Source organism: Balaenoptera physalus, assembly GCF_965194825.1.
Source record: "Balaenoptera physalus genome assembly, chromosome: 4".
NCBI classification, from domain to species: domain Eukaryota; kingdom Metazoa; phylum Chordata; class Mammalia; order Artiodactyla; family Balaenopteridae; genus Balaenoptera; species Balaenoptera physalus.
Window position 1 is genome coordinate 84,342,375 of NC_138891.1, and position 19,057 is coordinate 84,361,431.

At 38.7% G+C, this 19,057-nt stretch overlaps 1 protein-coding gene across 2 annotated transcripts in view; it reads left to right on the top strand.

Moving 5' to 3' along the window:
* LSAMP (limbic system associated membrane protein) overlaps positions 1–19,057 on the top strand; it is a 640,478-nt gene that overhangs the window by 604,532 nt on the left and 16,889 nt on the right. Inside the window, exon 7 of one of the 2 annotated variants that reach the window (XM_082460092.1) lies at positions 3,389–3,424. The exons of the other annotated variant lie outside the window; for it this stretch is intronic. Within the exon in view, the coding sequence (XP_082316218.1) occupies positions 3,389–3,424 (36 nt within the window). The remainder of the gene's footprint in view (positions 1–3,388; positions 3,425–19,057) is intronic. 2 annotated transcript variants of the gene reach the window in all.

Genomic DNA, 19,057 nt, shown 5'->3' on the forward strand with positions numbered 1-19,057 from the left:
CATCCGCAAAGGAAACCTTATCTTGTTTTATTGCTCGCACTGAGTTATTTTTAAAGCAACAGGTAGGGAGGAAGAATAAGGGAGATGATTTTAACGTCATCACTTCTTATCAAGTGAGTATGTACAAGGTACTCTGCGCATGTGCCGAACACTTGACATACGTGATCTCATTTAATCATCAGGACAGCCTTATTAGGCACTCATATTTCTCCATTATACAAAGAGGTTAAGTAACTAGTGCAACAAAGTAAGGCTGCTGGGATTTAAATTCGGGTAATCTCCTTCCAGGGTCCAGGGTCTAGACCAACACATTATCTAGATTTGTATATGTAGGGAAAATGTTAGGAGATGTATCTTTTGTAGTTTGGAGGTGAAAAGACATCTAACTTCTTTCTCCTTTTTTCACTGAATGATATTTTTTCACTGACTAAATATTGTTATATTCCTTCCCACCCGGGGGCACTACTTCCATCACCTCCCGCTTCCATTTCCATTAACCCTCACCAGCCTGAGTCCACTAGATTAGTGAGACCGTTGGTTCAACTTTGGCACATTGAGATTTTGAGCAGAGAGTCCAGCCTACTGCTCAGCTTTTGACCCTAGGCCTGTGAAAGGAAGGCATTCGTCACGTTAAAGGACAGTCCTACCGATCAGTTACCTTCTACTTTAGAGAAATGTGTGGATCGGTAAGGTATTTTGAGGCTACTGAGTACAAAAGAATAAAAATACAAAGAAATCTACACTGAGCCATACCACAGCTGTGTATGGGAGGTTTTAAAATTTCCTTTTTAATTTTAAAAGATCATTAACCTGTAAACCTATACTTGATTAAATTTCAAGAACAACCTAAGCAACCCAGCACTGGAGAGAGCCCTTAAAATCAGGGCCTCCCTGCTTCTTTAGAAGTCATTTTAAATATACACCATGTGATGATGCTAGTTAAGGCTTGGCAAAGCCTCTTAACCAGCTACTACTGGATGCCGTGTAATAAAGCAGTTTGAGCAGCTATTTGAACACTATCCACATGTAGTTTGAAAGATGGGCTTTGAACTCCTTCTGAGGGCTGTCTGTGGATACAGTAGGAAATAGATGGGCACCAGGACTAGTTTTAGATTTAAGAGTAGGCATTGAATACACCTACTTCCAGGGAGACCATTGACCATATCCAATACCCACTGGAAAATAAAAGAAAATCATATCTGAGTTAATAAATTACCTCTCTGTACACCCTACTCTCAACCCCAGCTTTCGTCATTTAGGTGCTTTTAATTCAGAGGGGTTTCTTTCAAAGTGTTAACACCAGTTGAACTGTTTTTTATGGTGTCCGAGCAGAATCAGCCAATAACACCCTCCAGCCCATTTAGCAGATAAGAAACCAAAGCTCAGACTTAAGACTTACCAAGAGCCACAGCAGATCGTATTGGGGTAAACCTTGCATTCTGTTCTTAAAACCCCCAATTGCTAAGCTATGTTGACCTCCTCAAATACTAGCAGGAAAAAAGAGCACATAGTGCCAAGGTTCCTGCTCTCCCCTACATTTAAATGTTAAAAGTTGGAGATTTCTTTTTCATTTTAAGTGGTATTTACTTCACTTTACACTCTTACAGGAGCCCATAAACCCTGGCATAAACTACGAAATACAGCGAAATGATGGTGGAAGAATAAGGATAAAAAGCTAGGATGGGGAAGCATCTAAGGAATGATACGCCAGTAGGATGAAATTAAGAGAACGAGAATAACAAATGGGGTGTGATGGGGCTAAGCTGATGATAACGGGGTGGAGCTAAGATGATAATAACAAGCTGGGAAATTGTTGAAGAGGCAGTGAGAGGGGGGTGGATGAGATGTTTAGCAATATAAATGGTCTTGTCGAAATGAGGGCAGAGTGCATTTACCCAGCTGTGAACAGTGTGATGAGAAAATATTAAGCTGAGTCATTTAAACAGCCTGAATAAGAATTGTAATAAGAATAAAATAAGATAGATATAGTATACTATGGGACAGTGGTCTCCAACTGCTCTATAAATGCTGAAAGCAGTTTAGCTCTTTATTTTCAAAGCTGGAAACTTAATACCAGATAACCAGTGGAGGTTTAAAACATTTTTCTCCTTGACACTTGTGTAACTAAGACACAATTTTTCACTGTGCTATTATTGACTTGTTCCATCTTAATGCACTTATAAAACTTTGGCATTTAAGCCACAACCTTCATCCAAGAAAGGAAAGCTCAGTCTTCAAGGAGACTGGGTTTTCTTAGTGTCCAGGTGTATTGAGTGCCCAAATTCTAGGCAAAATCTACTCTTCTAAGCTTATGATACAAGATGGCAGGCAGATCAGATTTGAATGTGCACATATGCTTTTCTTTTTACGGTTTTGACTTTTGTTGATTTTCATTTATCACTGGTCTTTATCTAACCAAGCTGCTAGGAGGAATGTAGAGAAGTATTATGATTACATTACATTATAGGGTTTGGGGGTAGCAAGTAATGCATCCTATCCCTAATGCAACATTCTATCTTTCTGAAAGAGCCACGGAGGAGGATTTAGAGTTAAACCTGGGTTTTGATGAGACAAATAGAGGATACCTTAAAGCCTGGACTCTTTCAGCACGTTCAATTTATGGTCAGTAGCTTGGGGATGGGACTGTGAGCGACTCATAAGCTGAGACTCTAGTGTTTAAAAGAAAAGCACGTCTTACTACTGAACAGGATGTGTCATCAAGCAAATTTGACTGGTGATCAAACTTAAGATGAGATTGTATTATCACAAGAGGGTGGGATTAAGGAAAAGACTAAAAATCAGATTTTATCATGCCAAGAAGCTTAGTATCTTTGCATTACTCTTGCACTGATATCACTAATGTGGAAGGAAAAATCTGAGGGAAAAATTGAATTAGTATTTACCAAAATAAATTTTCTAGTTGCTTGGCTAAAGCTGATATGAACTGTAGGGCTTAAAGGGAGGAAAGGAGTCTTTAGTTACCACAGGTTCATCTGTCCAAAGTTAAAAAGCCCAGAACCAGGGCCAAGATGCATGACCTGAATTTGATCACTACTAATTTAAATACCCTCAATACCAACACCCCCCAAAATCTGTAATCTTGGTGGATTTTCCCGAGAAGGGCAGGATCCTGTTTGTACGGTTACCACAATAAGGTGTTATCCCCTATTCTAGCTATTTTTTTAAAGACTTTGGATGTTAAAGTTTACTAATAGCTCTCTGATAATTTAGTGTTGGCAGGAAGGACAGACAAATGCTTTACAGGAGATATGATCCCATAGGCATGAAAATTCATCTGTTTTATAATTGAGTAGCTAAACATGAGTAAGATATATCTATATCTATCTATATACATTCTCCATGATGCTTACTATTTTTTCCCCTTTAGAGCGTGTTTTACCCACAGTCCCCCACCCCATTCAAGGTCAGTATGATTTTTATCGTTGTAGTTCTGTTGCTGGGTCATTCTCCATCATCTATACTGTGCAAAACACAAAAAGGGGGAAGCACCTTCACAAAATTCGCATACAAAAGGAATCATTTTTTTCTTTAAACCTTCAAAAAATGTCAATCGATTGCCCTCACACTAGTTGAAAGGCAGGTAACTGGTCTGTACCTGACCTAACTTCAAGTTGGTCACTACACGGGGAGACAGTGCTAAACTCAGACAGCAATTTTTTGTTCTTTTAATACATATTACAGGTAACTATGAACTCACATATTTGGAACACAGCCGGTTAAATCCTGTAGCTCACAAAAATATAAATCCTCTAACTGACCACCTTATACAGTCCAAATCTGAAGTCATTTGTATTACTTGTAAAAATGAATTTATCTATTACCAAAGGTTGAACTCAGCCAGATTACAAGGACATTACCTTTTCTTAAAATCTTGACCAATTTGGGGGCGTTTCCTTTTAAACATAACTATTTTAGAAAACACAAATAAGAAAACAAGGTAATCATTCCATATTCCTTTTCACAGAACTTTCTACACACTCAAATTAAATTTTGCCTTCTACATCACGTTTAGCTGCAAGTGCAGTGCAGCCCCGACCTTCTCGCTTAAGGGCATTTAAAGGCAAATTGGCAAATAAAATTAAAACAATAAAAAAACCTAAAATGAAACCAACCTACCATTGAAATTAAATTCCAGAAAAGTGATTTGCAAATAACACTCAAAGACTTGAGAAAAAATGGAAAGTAGGCCATGTGGAGCCTAGTGTGGAAAAAATAAATCCAATTAAACAAGATTACTGTATACACTCTAAAGGAAATGTGCTCAGAATTAAAGGTAGGAGGCTGCTGTTTTATATGTTTGAAGACGGATCATGTTTCATTAACACCTGTCCAAACTAAAAATTAGGCCACAATTGGGTGTAGATATGGAGAGTGTCAATAATGCAATGTTTTACATATGTATGTATTCACACATATGCAAACTTATTTTAATTATATTAGAAATGAGAATTGTAAGGTTTCAAGGATCAACTACACAGCTTAATAAAAGAATTATTCTTAAATTTGAAGTAGGGGCAAAACTATTTTTAGAAGAACTCTGTTGAATAAAATTCTTCCCTAAAACATTGATGAAACCTGTTTCTTATCCCAGTCACTAAAAATAAGACTGTTAAAATGTGCCTGTTTTTTAGACTTGACAAGAAACTCAGTGTTCATGGAAAGCATCCCATTTTGAATTCTTGACATGCCACAGTCATTTTAAAACATTTATCTTCTACTGTTGCTGCAGAGATTGACACCATTTTATCATGTTGCGATCTTGCAAATATCTTGATGTGACAAACATGCACATACGCGTTTGTCCCAATGGATAACATTTTCAAAGAGGTCATGCTCCATCCAAGATGAGCTTTGTACAGTGTCACTATGACTCGAGGTATCCTTTGTGAGAGCAGTTCTACAGCCACAAAGTCAAACATTTTATCTGATCACTCTTTATGATATATATAACATTGAACAAAATGAAGCCAGACACTGTTCACAGAGGACAGCTGTTTGATATTGAAAAATAGTTTGGACCGGGATGGAGCATGTGGGATTTTGTTGAACTTGTTATTTTCCCACAAACAAAACTGTTGATTGGAGAATGACCCTAGTTTGATTTTACATTGTAGATAGAGTGTAGATAATTTCCATAGATCCAATAGTTTTAGAGAATATAGTTTATCTTACTACTAATACTTAGGGCTTCTGCTCGTAGAAATTGAAAAGCTGTTCATGGAAACTTGGGGTAGCTGGTGAGAGAGGTGGTTATAGAAAGTGCCCTCTTAAGTTTCCTGTTCCTTACAAGGACTTTTACTTTCTAGAATCAAATCTGTTTTCTTCTCTTCTTTCCAATCAAGATGGCAGCCCATGTGAAATGCAGTTTCCTGTGGAAAAAAATACTAACATATGGGATCCTTAACCCTTTTTATAGTGCCCCTTGTGTACCGAAATATCTAAGAAAAGATGACCTCACTGTGGTCATAACTATAACACGAGACACCTTCATTTAATTAAATATTATATATTGTCATCATCTATGTGGAATCCTACCTTTCCATCCTAAAGTGTGAAGATGTCTATATGCAGATGGTTGATGCAAATGGCTTGAAGGATTTTAAGCTGATTCATTTCCATGAGGTGTTTTGAAAGTAGGAGAAAGTCCCCAAGCTCCTTTTCCCTCCTCCCAACATAAAAAAAGAGAACTTTCCCTCCTACTTTCTAATAACAGAAACACATGTTTAATTTCAGCTGCTTCATTGTTAATATCTCTCATTGGAGGGTCTCCCCTCCTATGCCCTCTCTACATGGCTTATCAAGGTGACTGGGGATAAACAGCAGAGTTGCAGCAGGAATGCAGTCCTAAACCTCTTCAAGCTGTGATTAAAAAAGAACAAGGCTCAGTAAATCAAATGTGTTTCCCTTGGGTTTCCTTCATCACATTGCTTGATTTTCTGCAGTGATAATAATAATACTGGAATTACACCAAAGGATAATTTGTATTGTCTGCGGCCAATCAGAAATTTTCAAATTTCCTTTCCTCTTATGCCAAAAACAAAACAAAACAAAAAAATCAGGATGCTTCCCTGCTCCTTAATTTAAAAGATAAATAAATAAATAAAATTGCCATTTTTGATCTGTTTCTGATAGGTGTTTTTTTCCATTAATTTTAATTTAGGTTTATTTATTCTGAAATGAGTCCTGAATTGCATATATTTGCATAACTACCCCTGACTACATCGCTGAAGAAAATCCACTGAATTGTAAAATGAGGAAAGAGCCAGCTCTAAATGTCTGAGGGAACTTTTCTCACTTTGTTAGTCTCAAATCATTTCCTGAGGGCTCTGAATACTGAGAATCGGGTAACATTGCTCCCGTCTCCTCCCCATGCACAGCCCCTCATGACAGACGTGCACCAGAGATGCTCTCACATTTAGAAGGACCGCAGGTGCAGAATGAGGTGATGAAACCTGCCTCAGGAAGTAAAAATAAAGGGAAAGAAGAGAAAAGGACAAGAACAAACCACCGTTGTGTGTTTATCACCCTCAAGTGAAGAATTCCCTCGAGCTCAAGGCTCTCTGACCACAATCGCTGCCACTTTAAAAAAAAAAAAATTAATAACCCTGGAATCTGTCTACCCTGTTTGCCTCCCATCTGATTATTTATTCCAAGTGAACAGCCTTTCCATTCACTAACCCCGTGTGGCTAGCAGGTTTGGGAAATGTTTGAGATTATCTTCCAGGTTCAGGCACTGCACTGGGTTTGTTCACAGCTGCTTGCCATTCCGTTCCTGTTTTTCCATTGATAAAACACATTGTGCATGGCTGGGTTTGCATGATTAATACAGCTGTCTAAAGCACGCTCTGAAAACAAAACACGCCCCACAATTAAAGTTAAAAAAAAAATTAATATCCACAAACAAACCAGGCTTGCAGAAATCTGCACTCCTCCAGGCCTGCTTCCTCCCATAGGGAGACTGGTGTTGCTATGGGTGGGCCTGGCATCTGAACAGCCAGATTCTATCTCTAGAAAGAGGAGGAGATGTACCTGCCCTCAGCCGGCACTCCCAGGAATGGGTTCTCAAATCAGACTGTGCTGGCAAGGAAGGAAAACTGGGAGAAAAATCCTACAAAGATCCCATGCTGTGAAGATGGCTGGACTATCCCTACAGCTTCGTTTATTTTCTGTAGGATATTATCCCAGGGATCAATGAGAGAATGCTTCTTTTCAGCTCCTTATTATAACGGCAGTTTTACCTTGTCTAATAAAAATAGTAATATTAATAATAATAATAATAATAGCTAACATAGATAGCGGGCTTCTCATGTAATAGAGTTCTAAGGGCTTTTGCATGTATTAATCCAATTAGTCCCTACACCCCTAGGAAACTAACATGCACCTTCTCCTACACTTTTAATCATCAAAGTACACCCAAATTCCAATCTACTCCTTGCTGCACCCAGACACATATATAAATCTATAGTACATTATAAATAACCATTATGTATGCATTCATGTTCATTAGATATGTATTAGCTATATCTGTCTAATGAATTTTAAACACTCATCTAATTTATTTTATGTATTATAATTCTTATAATATATAATACAGTTGCCTTACAATCCATACACTTTTACAAAGTTCATTTCCAGACCCACTCAACACACAGAGGTGTGTGCCCAACTCACGCAGAGATTTGAAAGCATCCATCGTTAAAAAACACGAGCAGAGCTGTCTGGCATCGGCACATCTAATTTCACACACTTATTCAGGCTGATTTACATACACACCTCTATTAATCATGGATAATTACTAACATTGTTCTCTTTAATTCAGTTTTTCCAACTGTGAAATGGGAAAGAAATTATATTTTTCATGCCTACAAGCTCTAAGTGGTGTTTTAAATAATATATAAAATAGAGCTTCAATTTCCTAGAAAGAAAGCATATTGAATGCAAAATGATCATATTCAGATACACATATGTCTTATAATTTTTAAAGATGTACTTGTATCATGTATCATGTTGCCTGGATATTAGTTAGATAAAAGTTCGGTTTGGCTTCATTATAGTTTGACGTATTTTGGATTCTAGGGATGTCTGAAATGCCCACACTGCTAACAAGTTTAAATAGAGAAGTATCCCACGGTCAGATAAAGAAGACTTTCCATTATTTTTCACCACCATCATAATACTACACTTAAGAGGAGCTGCCGGCTGCACAGTTCCCTACTGTGTGGCACACGCTCATACACTCATGCACTTGCTGTGGATGCCCGTTTGCACATTGCCACCTGCCAGACTAATCCATAATGATCAATCTAAAGAACCTGCCCTTTTTTTCTGCTCAAAGGTGTAAAGCATGTCCTAGGAAAGGCTTCAGTGTTTAAGTACATTTCTCCTTTCCCACTAGGTGATGGAAACAAGGGTCTTGGTTTTTTTGATAGAACTTAGGTAGCCACGTCAACACAAATTTACAGCAGAATCATGGGCCCTGATTAATACAATGAAGATGATTAAGAGTTGACATGAATACCTGACAACCACCCTCTGACTCCTTTAATGGGAACAGGAGTCTGACTTCTTCCCGGTCTATCCCAAGTGGGATAGTTGTGCCAATACTTCACCTAGAATCAATACTTCACCAGCCAATTCAACGATTTAGACCCAACTGTAATAGGTAGCCCAAACCACTGATTTAGACCCAGTTGTAACAAGCACTTCTCTCTGTTGAATCCACTTCTGTGTTTTGCTCTTTCACCTTTTCATTCTTCCTTCTGCCCTGTTTCCTAAACGGTTCTTGTTCTCTCCCTGTTAAAAGTTTCTAGCAAGAATAATTCTGAAATTTATTCACGCTCTTATTTAAATGTCCAACAGAAGCTTGGAAGTGTTACCTCTCTCAGAATTTACATTTAGCTTCAAGCTAAATGGCTAAAAATCCTACAGCGTCAATTTAAAGGAAGGAGAATTTTTAGCCCTGGGACTCTTTTCTGATGCCTTTTCCTATTTTCCTAGTCTGGATCTGCCTACATCAGTCAGCCTTTCCTGGTGATCTCCCTGTATTTATGCCTTGCTGTGCTATTTAGATTTCTAGAGCCAGCAGGGACTTGAAGATGAATATTTTTTTTTAAATCCAAGCTCCCACTAAATTTTAATTTGATGGAAATATTTCTCTTCTATGAGCTTTATGAGAAAAAAATATCTTTCAAAGTAACAATTACATTTTGGGATTAAGTTTGAGTAATTGACAGTCTTGTCTTTTTAATTAAAAAGAAGAAAGCCGCCTAAGAAGAGCTCAGTGAGATTTGCAGCAGAAAATGTTAGCATGCTGCCCCAAAGGGTGAGAAGACCAGGATCTTGAATGGACAGAAAATGCTGATGCAGGTCTCTCTGGTCTTTAGAGAGCTCGCCTCGGTGTTTGCCAGAGTGTGACATTTAGCAGGAGGTAGCAACGTACTGTGAGGAGCGTTGCTGGGTGTAGCCAGGAAGGAGGTCCTTTCATTGGAAGCTTCGCTCTAGGTTCAGAGACATGATACAGATCAAGAGTCCTTAAAGGAAGTGGCACTACTTAAGAGTTAAAAAAGAAAGAATACATATTCTTCCAAGAATTCAATCATGAATGCAGTCTCAGCCCCTGACAAATTTCATAGTATAGCCCTGCAAAAGTATAATCTTTAATTTTAGTCTGCCCCATGGCTCCCTTTCCTTTTCACCTGAAATTCTTATTCCTGTTATCTGTATTTCTTGATCTTCTTTTTCTCTACATTTTCCACCATATTCACCTTGCATTATGCATACCCTCTCTCTTTGACATCCTTCAAATAAAACCATAGAAAAAGTTTTGATGTTGTTAGCATTCACTTCTAAACACTGGTTACCAGCCATGCAAGCACCACAAAGCCATTATCCCATCTATCGGGAGGAAACATCTACTTCTGAAGAGGCAAGATACAAATTAACCTTAGTAACAGCTTCTCTTATACAGTCACTCCGTCCCCACAATGTTCTTTCATCATCACAAGTCATTTGTAGGTATTAAATTAAAACAAGCACTTCCATAGGGGAAAAAAATCAGCTTAAGGGGTCCCACCTTACATCTCCCCTTGTATTCTGTGGTGAAGAAACACACCTGCCAAGTCAGAACACAGCATGACATAATGAGTTTGGAATTCCAACTTAAGGTGTTCATTTGTACACAGATATATGATGGGAGTAGGCAGACCACTCACTAGGACTCCACTGAGAATTGTCAGCTATAGCCACCGCAAATCAGTAGGGGGAGAGACCTTACAAGTCATTTATCATGCGTCCTAATTGGACCCCGGGGAGCCAAGCACTGCCATAGTTTACTGCACTATTTTACTCATCACAATGCTGATTGTAAAAGAAAACGCTTCCCACATCTCTGTAACACATGTGTACGTTTCAATACCTAGACGTTACCATTAACAGAGTATCTTTGCTATAAATCACAGCTATCAGTCCATTCTACTTTATCTGCCCCATACTCACAAGGGAGATTCTGCCTCAACCACTCACCTTCCAAACCTTGCAGTTCCGATATGACTTTTAACTGCCTAAGAGGATATTGTTTGGGGCAACAGTAGCATCCTGTGCTTTCAAAAAATTTTAAAAAGCAGTAAGAGATAACTGTGCCTTGGCTGAGCACCTGTTCTGTGCACCATCCCCTCCTCTTTAGCCCGCACGGCACCAAGCATCCCCAGCCATGTTCTATGTTGGAAAGTTTCTTGGCCATTCTAAAGTGCTTTCTCAGTTGTCCATGTGAATGTTTGGAGGGCAGAAGCAACTAAGAAAAAAAGGAAAGAAAGAAGGAAAAGCAGTAGCTTGCACTTCTCTTTGTTGAATCGCAAGTTAGAGAGTAACTTGGGAGATTTGTTCTATTTTCTTCCCTGGAGTTCCTGAACACAGGTAAGTTCATTGTTGAAAGCTGCTTACTTCGTGTTGCAGTGCTGAAAAAGATGGCATGCTCTCATCCATTGGAGGTTGGTCTTCCCTAAGGATCAGCCCTCCCATTCTATCCTTAAATGAATAGTGTCACTTGTTCTGCATTTAGATGTACTCTCCACTTGCTTTTGCTTTGTAAAGTTCCTTTTAGAGTCCATGTTTTCTTTTCCTCTGATTTCTAACCATGAGGAACACAAGAAATAAACTTCATTCTCAATGGGCAGTGCACACTAGTTTTTGGCCCAGATGAAGTTTATTTAACAATACACGATATTTTGATTACACTATTCATTCCCTCAAAAAAAAAAAAAAGTACTATCCTAGTACTTTTTATGTGCCAAGCTCTCAGCTGGATCTTGGGAAACACTGTGGAGAGCAAGTCAGACATGGCCTCAGCACTAATAGAGCTTACAGACCAGACAGGGCAGTAGAGGATGAAGTAAGTAATCACAGGAAACTTTGCTAAGTTGAGGAAACCTGTGTGGTATATGGGGAGCACAGAACAGGGGCACCTTAGCTAACCTGGACTGGTCAGAGAGGCTTCCAGGTAAAAGCGAAGTTCAAAATTAAGGCAGAAAGGAGAGAAGGGAGAGAGGAGCAGAACATCCCAGGAACGCAGAGGTCTAGAATCCAGAGAGGGCTGAACAATATGGTCTAATGAATTTTTAAAATCTGAAAAAAAAAAACATTTTTCCCTAATAGTTTCTTACTTTTCCTTGTTTGCATCTGACCTGTTTAAAAAGAAAAGTGATAAACCAGTGGAGTTAAAAGAGAGGAGATGGGCATTTCTACCCCTGTTGCACATTTAAGACAAGAAAGAGCACCTGTCAGCCTGATTGTACGGATATGTACGGATAGTGTATACTGTATGGTAGGTGGTGTTATAGACGTGAGTTTTCTGGAGGATGCTGAGAGCCTATTATCTAGCAGAACGTCTAGAGAAAACTTTCAGCCTCTCAACAAGGAGGTTTGATAGTAGGTTTTTATTTTAGTTGTAGGAACAGTCAGGTCGTATGGAGCCATCTGCATTTTCCAGGAGCTGCTCTAGAACCTGGCGATGAGGCTATGTTTGGAGTCGGTGACACAGCAGGAATGACAGATAAATCACTGAGGCGTCCTGGCGCTCCAAGTAGTACAGTCACTGCGAAGAGCCCAAAGCAGAACCCAGAACTGCCTTCACCAAGTTCTGCCCTGCGGCGGTCAGTGCCGCAGACGCAGGCCCTAGGGTAACTCTGAGCATACCACCTTTTTTAAATCCCTTATCTTCTTATTTCCAAGAGCCTTAAAATCCCAGAAAATCTCACAAATTCACTTGTTATCTCTGCATTCAAATTCCATAGGCTAGTTACCTTGTTTCATGGTATTTGAATGTTTTTGATTTTGAAACTTGCAAAATGAAAACACATATTACATGGATTAAAGACCATCTTGAATCCCTTAGAATTTAAATCTAAAATGTATTCTAAAACGGATCTGCAATTCACAATTTAGAGCATGGAAGTAGAGAGAAAGAAAATCAGACAGGAGGAAAATCTCTAGAGACCTACCCAAACCTGTACTTTTTAAATCCTTTTTTAGCAACTTAAATACATGAAGGCACGAAAGGCTTCAAATATACATAAAATGTATATTTTTAAACACGGAAAATATAATCTACTTTGCCCCAACAGTAAGTAGATTCGGGGCTGGGAGATAGCTCTTTATGAAATGAAATGACTGTTCTTTAATTACATCCAGAGGCAAAGGCCAAGATTTTACCCACAGGTGCGATGGGCGTGTTCCAGGCACAAGGGCAGAAGCACTTGTTTCTTCTTTAAGACAGAAGGTGCATGTCTGGCCCTAATACCTTACTGATAGCTGATTCAAACAAATTTGCTTCTGGAGTTTTTCTATCTTATGCATATTTTCAGGTGGAGTGGCCCAGGGAAACTCCTTTATTAAACTTAGCCCATTGGGCATTCTCTAATATTTTAATTCACTGATTATTAAAAATTAAACCTCTCAGGCTAAGTAAGAAATCTGCAGGATTTGAGAAAGCTGACTTTGCTGTAAGAGACTTAATGAAACCCTCTCTTTATGTCAGGAGTGCTTAGTGAGTCTGCACTCTCTGGAACCATCCATATCACAACTGAGCAGAGCCCGTAGCAGTTACAGTTAATTCGTGCATCTCTACTCACTCTACAGGGCAATCACTTCAAGCGTGCAGTCAGAAGTTACCTCATAAACCCATATATTACATTTCTTATTGCATTGTCACTTTATGCTGTAAAGACGGTGTTCCTTATAGACGTCAGACCTCACCTATCTTAGCTTCTCTTTAGTTTTACTGTATGATACCAACCAACTAAAAAGTGGAGGAAAACATTCATTCCCTTTGTAATGATGTCAACCCAAAGCTAAAGAATCAGAAATTGATTATTTTCTTTTCCCCAGATATAGAAGTTTTTTTAAAAAAATGCATTGATTTGTTTTTATAAATAGTTTTCCATTCTGATAATAAATGTTATGCATTCTCATTATGGAAGAATATGAAAATATATGAAACTATAAAGAAGAAAATAAAGATTATATATAATCTCTCTCCCCAGAGATAGCACCATTAATAATGATATAAACAAATGTTTCGTCTGAATGCTTGAGCTGTCAGTATACTATGAAATATTCAGGTTAAAACACCTAACCCGTTCTCCTTTTTCTGCCCTCTCTGAGTCTGGGCCTGTTCCTGTGACTTGCTCAAGGTCACAGAAGAGGCGGGTCCAGGAGCTGTGTTCCTGCCCCCAAGCCAGTGCTCTCTCCACAGGCACAAGCACTCTCTCAGCTCTTCCAGGTCCTAAGTCAAACCTGACTCATTTTACAAGAGATTTCCCTTGTGTCACCTCCGGGATTTCCAGTAAGCATCCTCCTGTCAGATGTGGGTCCTCCTACGCTCTCTCTCTAAATTGGGGTATTCATACAAATTTGTCTTTTTTTAATGAAATGACCTTTTACTGTAAAAATATTTTCTCCAATTCTCTTTAGTATAGAACGTATAGTTAGTAGAGGGTTGGTTCACTAATGGATGAGAATAAGGAATGAGTCTCAATTATTTTATCATATAATGAGAAATTATGTCAGCATTAGTTTTGATTTGGATTTACTCATTCACTCACCACGGAGCTCTCACCATATGTCTAGGGCGGCAAAAAACTTGGTAAATCATTCATGTCTCTGACTCACTCCAAAACAGCATCAAACATCTGAAGTCCATTCCTGGTCACAGTCGACTCTAAGAGGAAAAGCCCCTAGGAGCATTTGAAAGTAAAGTGTAGGATTCCTCTCGGACCCAAATCTAGCTAAGGGGGAGGCCGACTTCCCTTCTCAAATATTGATGACATGTTAAGACTTTTTAGTTTTCCCAGCCAGTTTGATGTATTTTCCTAGTAGTCAGGATAATGATCAACCTCTGAAATAACTAAGAAAACAGGAATAATCTTAAATGTTGAGGCTTAGAACTATTTCTGTATTTTGGCTTTTCCCCTGAACTAGACACAGAATGATTACTGTGATTCTCAGAGAACATTACTCTAGAAATACTAGGCATTAGGGCTTATAAAACGTGAATCTAGTAAAAGAGAAAATTAAAAACTCTAACAATCCAAAAAGAAATCACAGGCATATCTTTTTTCTATGTAAAAAGGAAAATAATAATAATACTTGTAAGTAGAAGTGCTAATCCCTAAAGCCTCCAAGTAGAGCAGAGAAACCATTGAGAAAGAAATTAACAAACTTTCAGAGTGTGGCTTTGAAAACTGAATTAATAAAAATGTCCCCCTTTTAAGCTACTATAATAAAAAAAAGGTTTTATTTTTCCAAACCTTGACAAAAAAAAACAAAAGAGCACAAAAAATCATAAATTCCCATGGAGGACACTTAACAAATGTTATGTTTCAGGCCCTCAGCATCAGTGAGGGAAGAAGCATCACGTCGAATATTCTTATACATTTATTTCATTATATTTCTTAATGATTTTAACTCTGTCCTTCTCTTACTTTTCCCAGGCAACTGGAGGATAAAATCTGTGTTGAATTTGGACCCTCCCTCTCCCCTGAACATACACTCTTATTAATTCTGGCCCAGAAAAAAAAGTGCGATTAGTTATTTCAAGTCCTCTAACATGTCATTTTCAAAACCTGGGACATATCAGAAGATTGGCCTCATAGAAAGAGTTGTGCCATATGCAACAGAGTGTCTCCTTGCTCCAATGGCTGTGGTGTATTGAAAAGTGAGCCACTTATGTTCAAGTAAATACCCTGGAATTAGAACAATTGCACAAACAGTATAAACCGCTAAACTCTACATATCCTACCTGTGAATTAGAATGAATGCTTGTAAGCACAGGATTAGAGATAAGTTGTCAAGAGTCAAAGTACTGAAAATCAATTCTTCTCCTCATGGATTCGTTGTACCCTCACCTCCTCTCCCAGGTAAAATTCAAAGAAGGCAAAATGCCAAAACAGCTCATAAATATAGATATGGAAATTTCCTCAGGTACTAAGGGAGTTACCAAACTGCAAACTCTAGAGCTTCCAGTGAAACATCCCTCATCTTCACAACACTCACTCTAATTACAGAGAGAGAAAGAGAGAGAGAGACCTAATTATACCACATAATGGCAGATGAGAGGAAAGACTAAATCTTCTGGCCTTTGAACAAAAGAACATCTTGGATTTTTATTTTCTAAGGTTTAAATTTCATGAGTTCTTAAATAAAGCTCAGCCCTCCAGAAAATTTTCTACCTGCCAGGGATTTGGGGACTAATGAAAGGACCTCCCAACCCCATATGGTTCTTTAAATGGCTGTGAATTCCCAACAATCATTTTGCCTTTGTGTTAAGGCATAGTGGTTTCAAAGAATAAAATTTCCCCCTACCAAGAATCTTAGGGAGGGCAGCTTTTAAGGTATTGATTGATTAATTCATTCACTCAGTCACTCATTCATTTATTCATTTATGTACTCAGACACTTATTCAGCAAATCTATTGAACACATACTCTGTTCTAGAGAAATAGTGAGCTGAGGCTACAGTAGTGAACAAGGAAGACATTGTCTATGCCAATGAGAAAAGCCCAGTCAGCTCTTTCTGATGCTGCACGTTTGTATAACACGGCTGGTTGTGAAAGTCAAAAGTCAAAGACAGATTAGCATAAATAAATTTGTCAAGGCACTTGCTTTTTCTAGTATTAAATTATTTTTCCCATTGCCTCCTTGTACCCCTTCATCAGGAGCTGAGATCTAAGCATATGACAATAATGCTTCCACAGAAGTCTAGAACTGTCTCTGTACTAGAATCCCCCCCAAATTTTATCCATTGTATTGCTGCAGTAGATTTATCTTTTTATTTTATTATTTAGACTGGCACTGCCATGCTTACTTTTTAAGTGTATTTGCTAAAGCAAGATCGACGTGTGGAGAGAAGTTTTCGAGAGGCATAAAAATGGTAGGTTTCAGGTATATTCTAATGGGTATGTCCAGGGAATCCCTACAGAATTGGTATCCCTGGCAAGGCAATTTTACTCAAGAACCTGATATCGCCTTCACGTTGGAAAAGAAAGAATAATTGTCAGTTTTTAGGGACCAAAAAATTTTTTTTTCTTGCCTATAATAGGAAAGACTCCTTTTTGCAAATAAGATTTCATGCCTGCTCTGAAAAAAAATAATTTTTTTTCTCACTACTGCCACCTCGTGGACAAAGGTGATTTACTTTAGACGGCGCAAAGGAACATGTCTTAGTATTACCACAAGATGGCAGCATACAACCAAGTTTTCAAAGAGCCCGGCTCAAAAAAATCCGGGGTTTTGCTTCTCAAAAGAGAATGTTCTATTCCAACAGAAGAGGATGAGTAGGAAATAACTGTACAAGATAAGCACTCTGTTCCCTTTTTCTAAGTACAAATGGAATTCCAAGTGTTAAGATCATTAGTATTTCACAAACTAGTTCATTTATTGCAATAGGGAAGACTTCCTAAAATTTAACCGGTAAGCTAGTTTGCTTTTTAAAGATATTTTAAACAAGTGTATATTTTTATCTGAATTTTTGTGACATTTTCTTCATAGAGTGTAGTATTTGAGCAATGTTTTTAAATTCTTTGGTTGAACTCTTTCATTGATTAGTAGGGGAGTGTCGGTTCCCTAAGAAATCCATTTAGGACATATAAACTTTTGCCCAAGACTGTGCCAGTGACTGGTTAACCCATTGCTAGTTTTCTCCTGACCAAACTGCTGCTTAATCAGCCTGCTTCCCTATCACTTCGGTGTGCTAGCATCTTGTTTTGTTCATCCATAGTGTTGCAGATTTTTTAAAAGAAATTTTTTTGGAAACTGTACTGCTATGGCTTACTTTTAAGATCTGTTGTTCTCTTTTTCCGCCAAACTTTAACTGACAATCTTTCCTAGAAGGGATTTTTACCATAAACCTGACAACAACAACTCTTATTTATTGAGCATTTACTATGTGTCTGGCAGCATTCTAAGCATAGTATGATAATTAATTTAACCGATAGAATAAATTTATAAGAAGCATTTGATTAAACTTATTTTACAGTTGATGAAACTGAGGCAAAGAGAAATGAAGTGATAATTTATAGCGTAAGCAGAACTATTGGTTTCCCTGCCTGCCCAGGTTCCTGAACAATTGCTTGGAATTATTCCATGAGGCCTGGGATGGAGCAGGGAAAACCAAGTGTTCTTTACATGAAGATGATTGCATCACGGATCTAAGCCCCTTTGGGTGAAGAGAATCACTTTGTGACCTTGAGAGGTCCTTCTAAATTCTAAAGAACGATAAACCAAAAGGCTTGACCAAAGAAAGAAGTTGTACTTTGCACAGAGCAGAGCCAAACTTTCCCCAGTCGATACTGAATCATTTAAATGTCCCAGTGATAACCCTAGAGTTATATAGGCTCTGATTACTCAGCTTTGCTGTCATAAAAATTCTGGAGGGGTGTTGTGAATAATGTTCAGAGTTCTGGCTGGAGAACTGGGAGCCCTGAACTTCGGTCTCAGCTCTGCCTCTTGCTGTTTGTGTGACCTTGGAGAACTGATTAGCCTCTCTGGGCCTCAGTTTCCTCATATCATGATAAGCAATTCTCTACAGTGCCTTTTCCACAAATTTTAAGGTGATATGCTGATTTCAAAGAAAAGTGGTGAGATCAGGTATTATGAAAGAAAACAGGTGTCAGCGTGTTTAATATACAATTGAAACATTAGTGGTCCGATGATCAGTGTGGTCAACAGGTGGAGATGGGCGTTTTATATCTTGATAGAATCTTGCTTCACTTATAAGGTGAGAGAGACATCAGTTGCTGGCTTCTGCTAGGAGAGGAGCAGAAATATTGCTCCAAGCTTCTGAGTGGACTTCCATCCTGCTACAAGTAATGGACTAACTCTTCAAGGATAGAAGGGCAGGTGCTGATGGCCTTGAGTGTCTTCAGAAGTGCACCGGCAGTCATGGTGTAAAAGAACATTCACCCTGGGCTCCCCACAGCCCCCGCTCCACATCTGACCAGTTTAGGGAAACTGTCCTTAGATGCAGACACAGTCCAGCTGATACTAGTCTTGCTAACGCTGAACTGTAGCCAAACATTTTCAAGACTTCAGACACTAGGATAATTGTGCCCTTCTTACTGGCATCATAAGAATGCTAGCAAACACCGTGCTGTTTGAGAGCTTCTCCTTGTGGTCTCCTTTGGATGGGCAAATGGAAAATCGGGGAGGGAGAGGCTTAGTAGATTGCTCTGAACCTCAGAAACTTTGCAGACCTGATTCTGAAGGTCTGACCCCTTTGTGCTAAATCAGAGAATAAAGAGTTTAGCTACTCAGATTCTCTGTTGTCTTAACAGAGTCTCAGGTCCTCTGTTAGGAGGATGCCTGGCATACCTGGATTTTTCTCATACTTCAGTGATTCTGCCCGTTCTGTTTTGGCCCGTTTTGCATACAGAGTGCCGTCATGCATTTGCTGTGCTAAACAGGGAACAGCAAAAGACTCAGCCTCTGCTTCCATGGAACTCACAGTTCCCTAGTGAAGATAAGCATTAATCAAAACCTCAGACAAA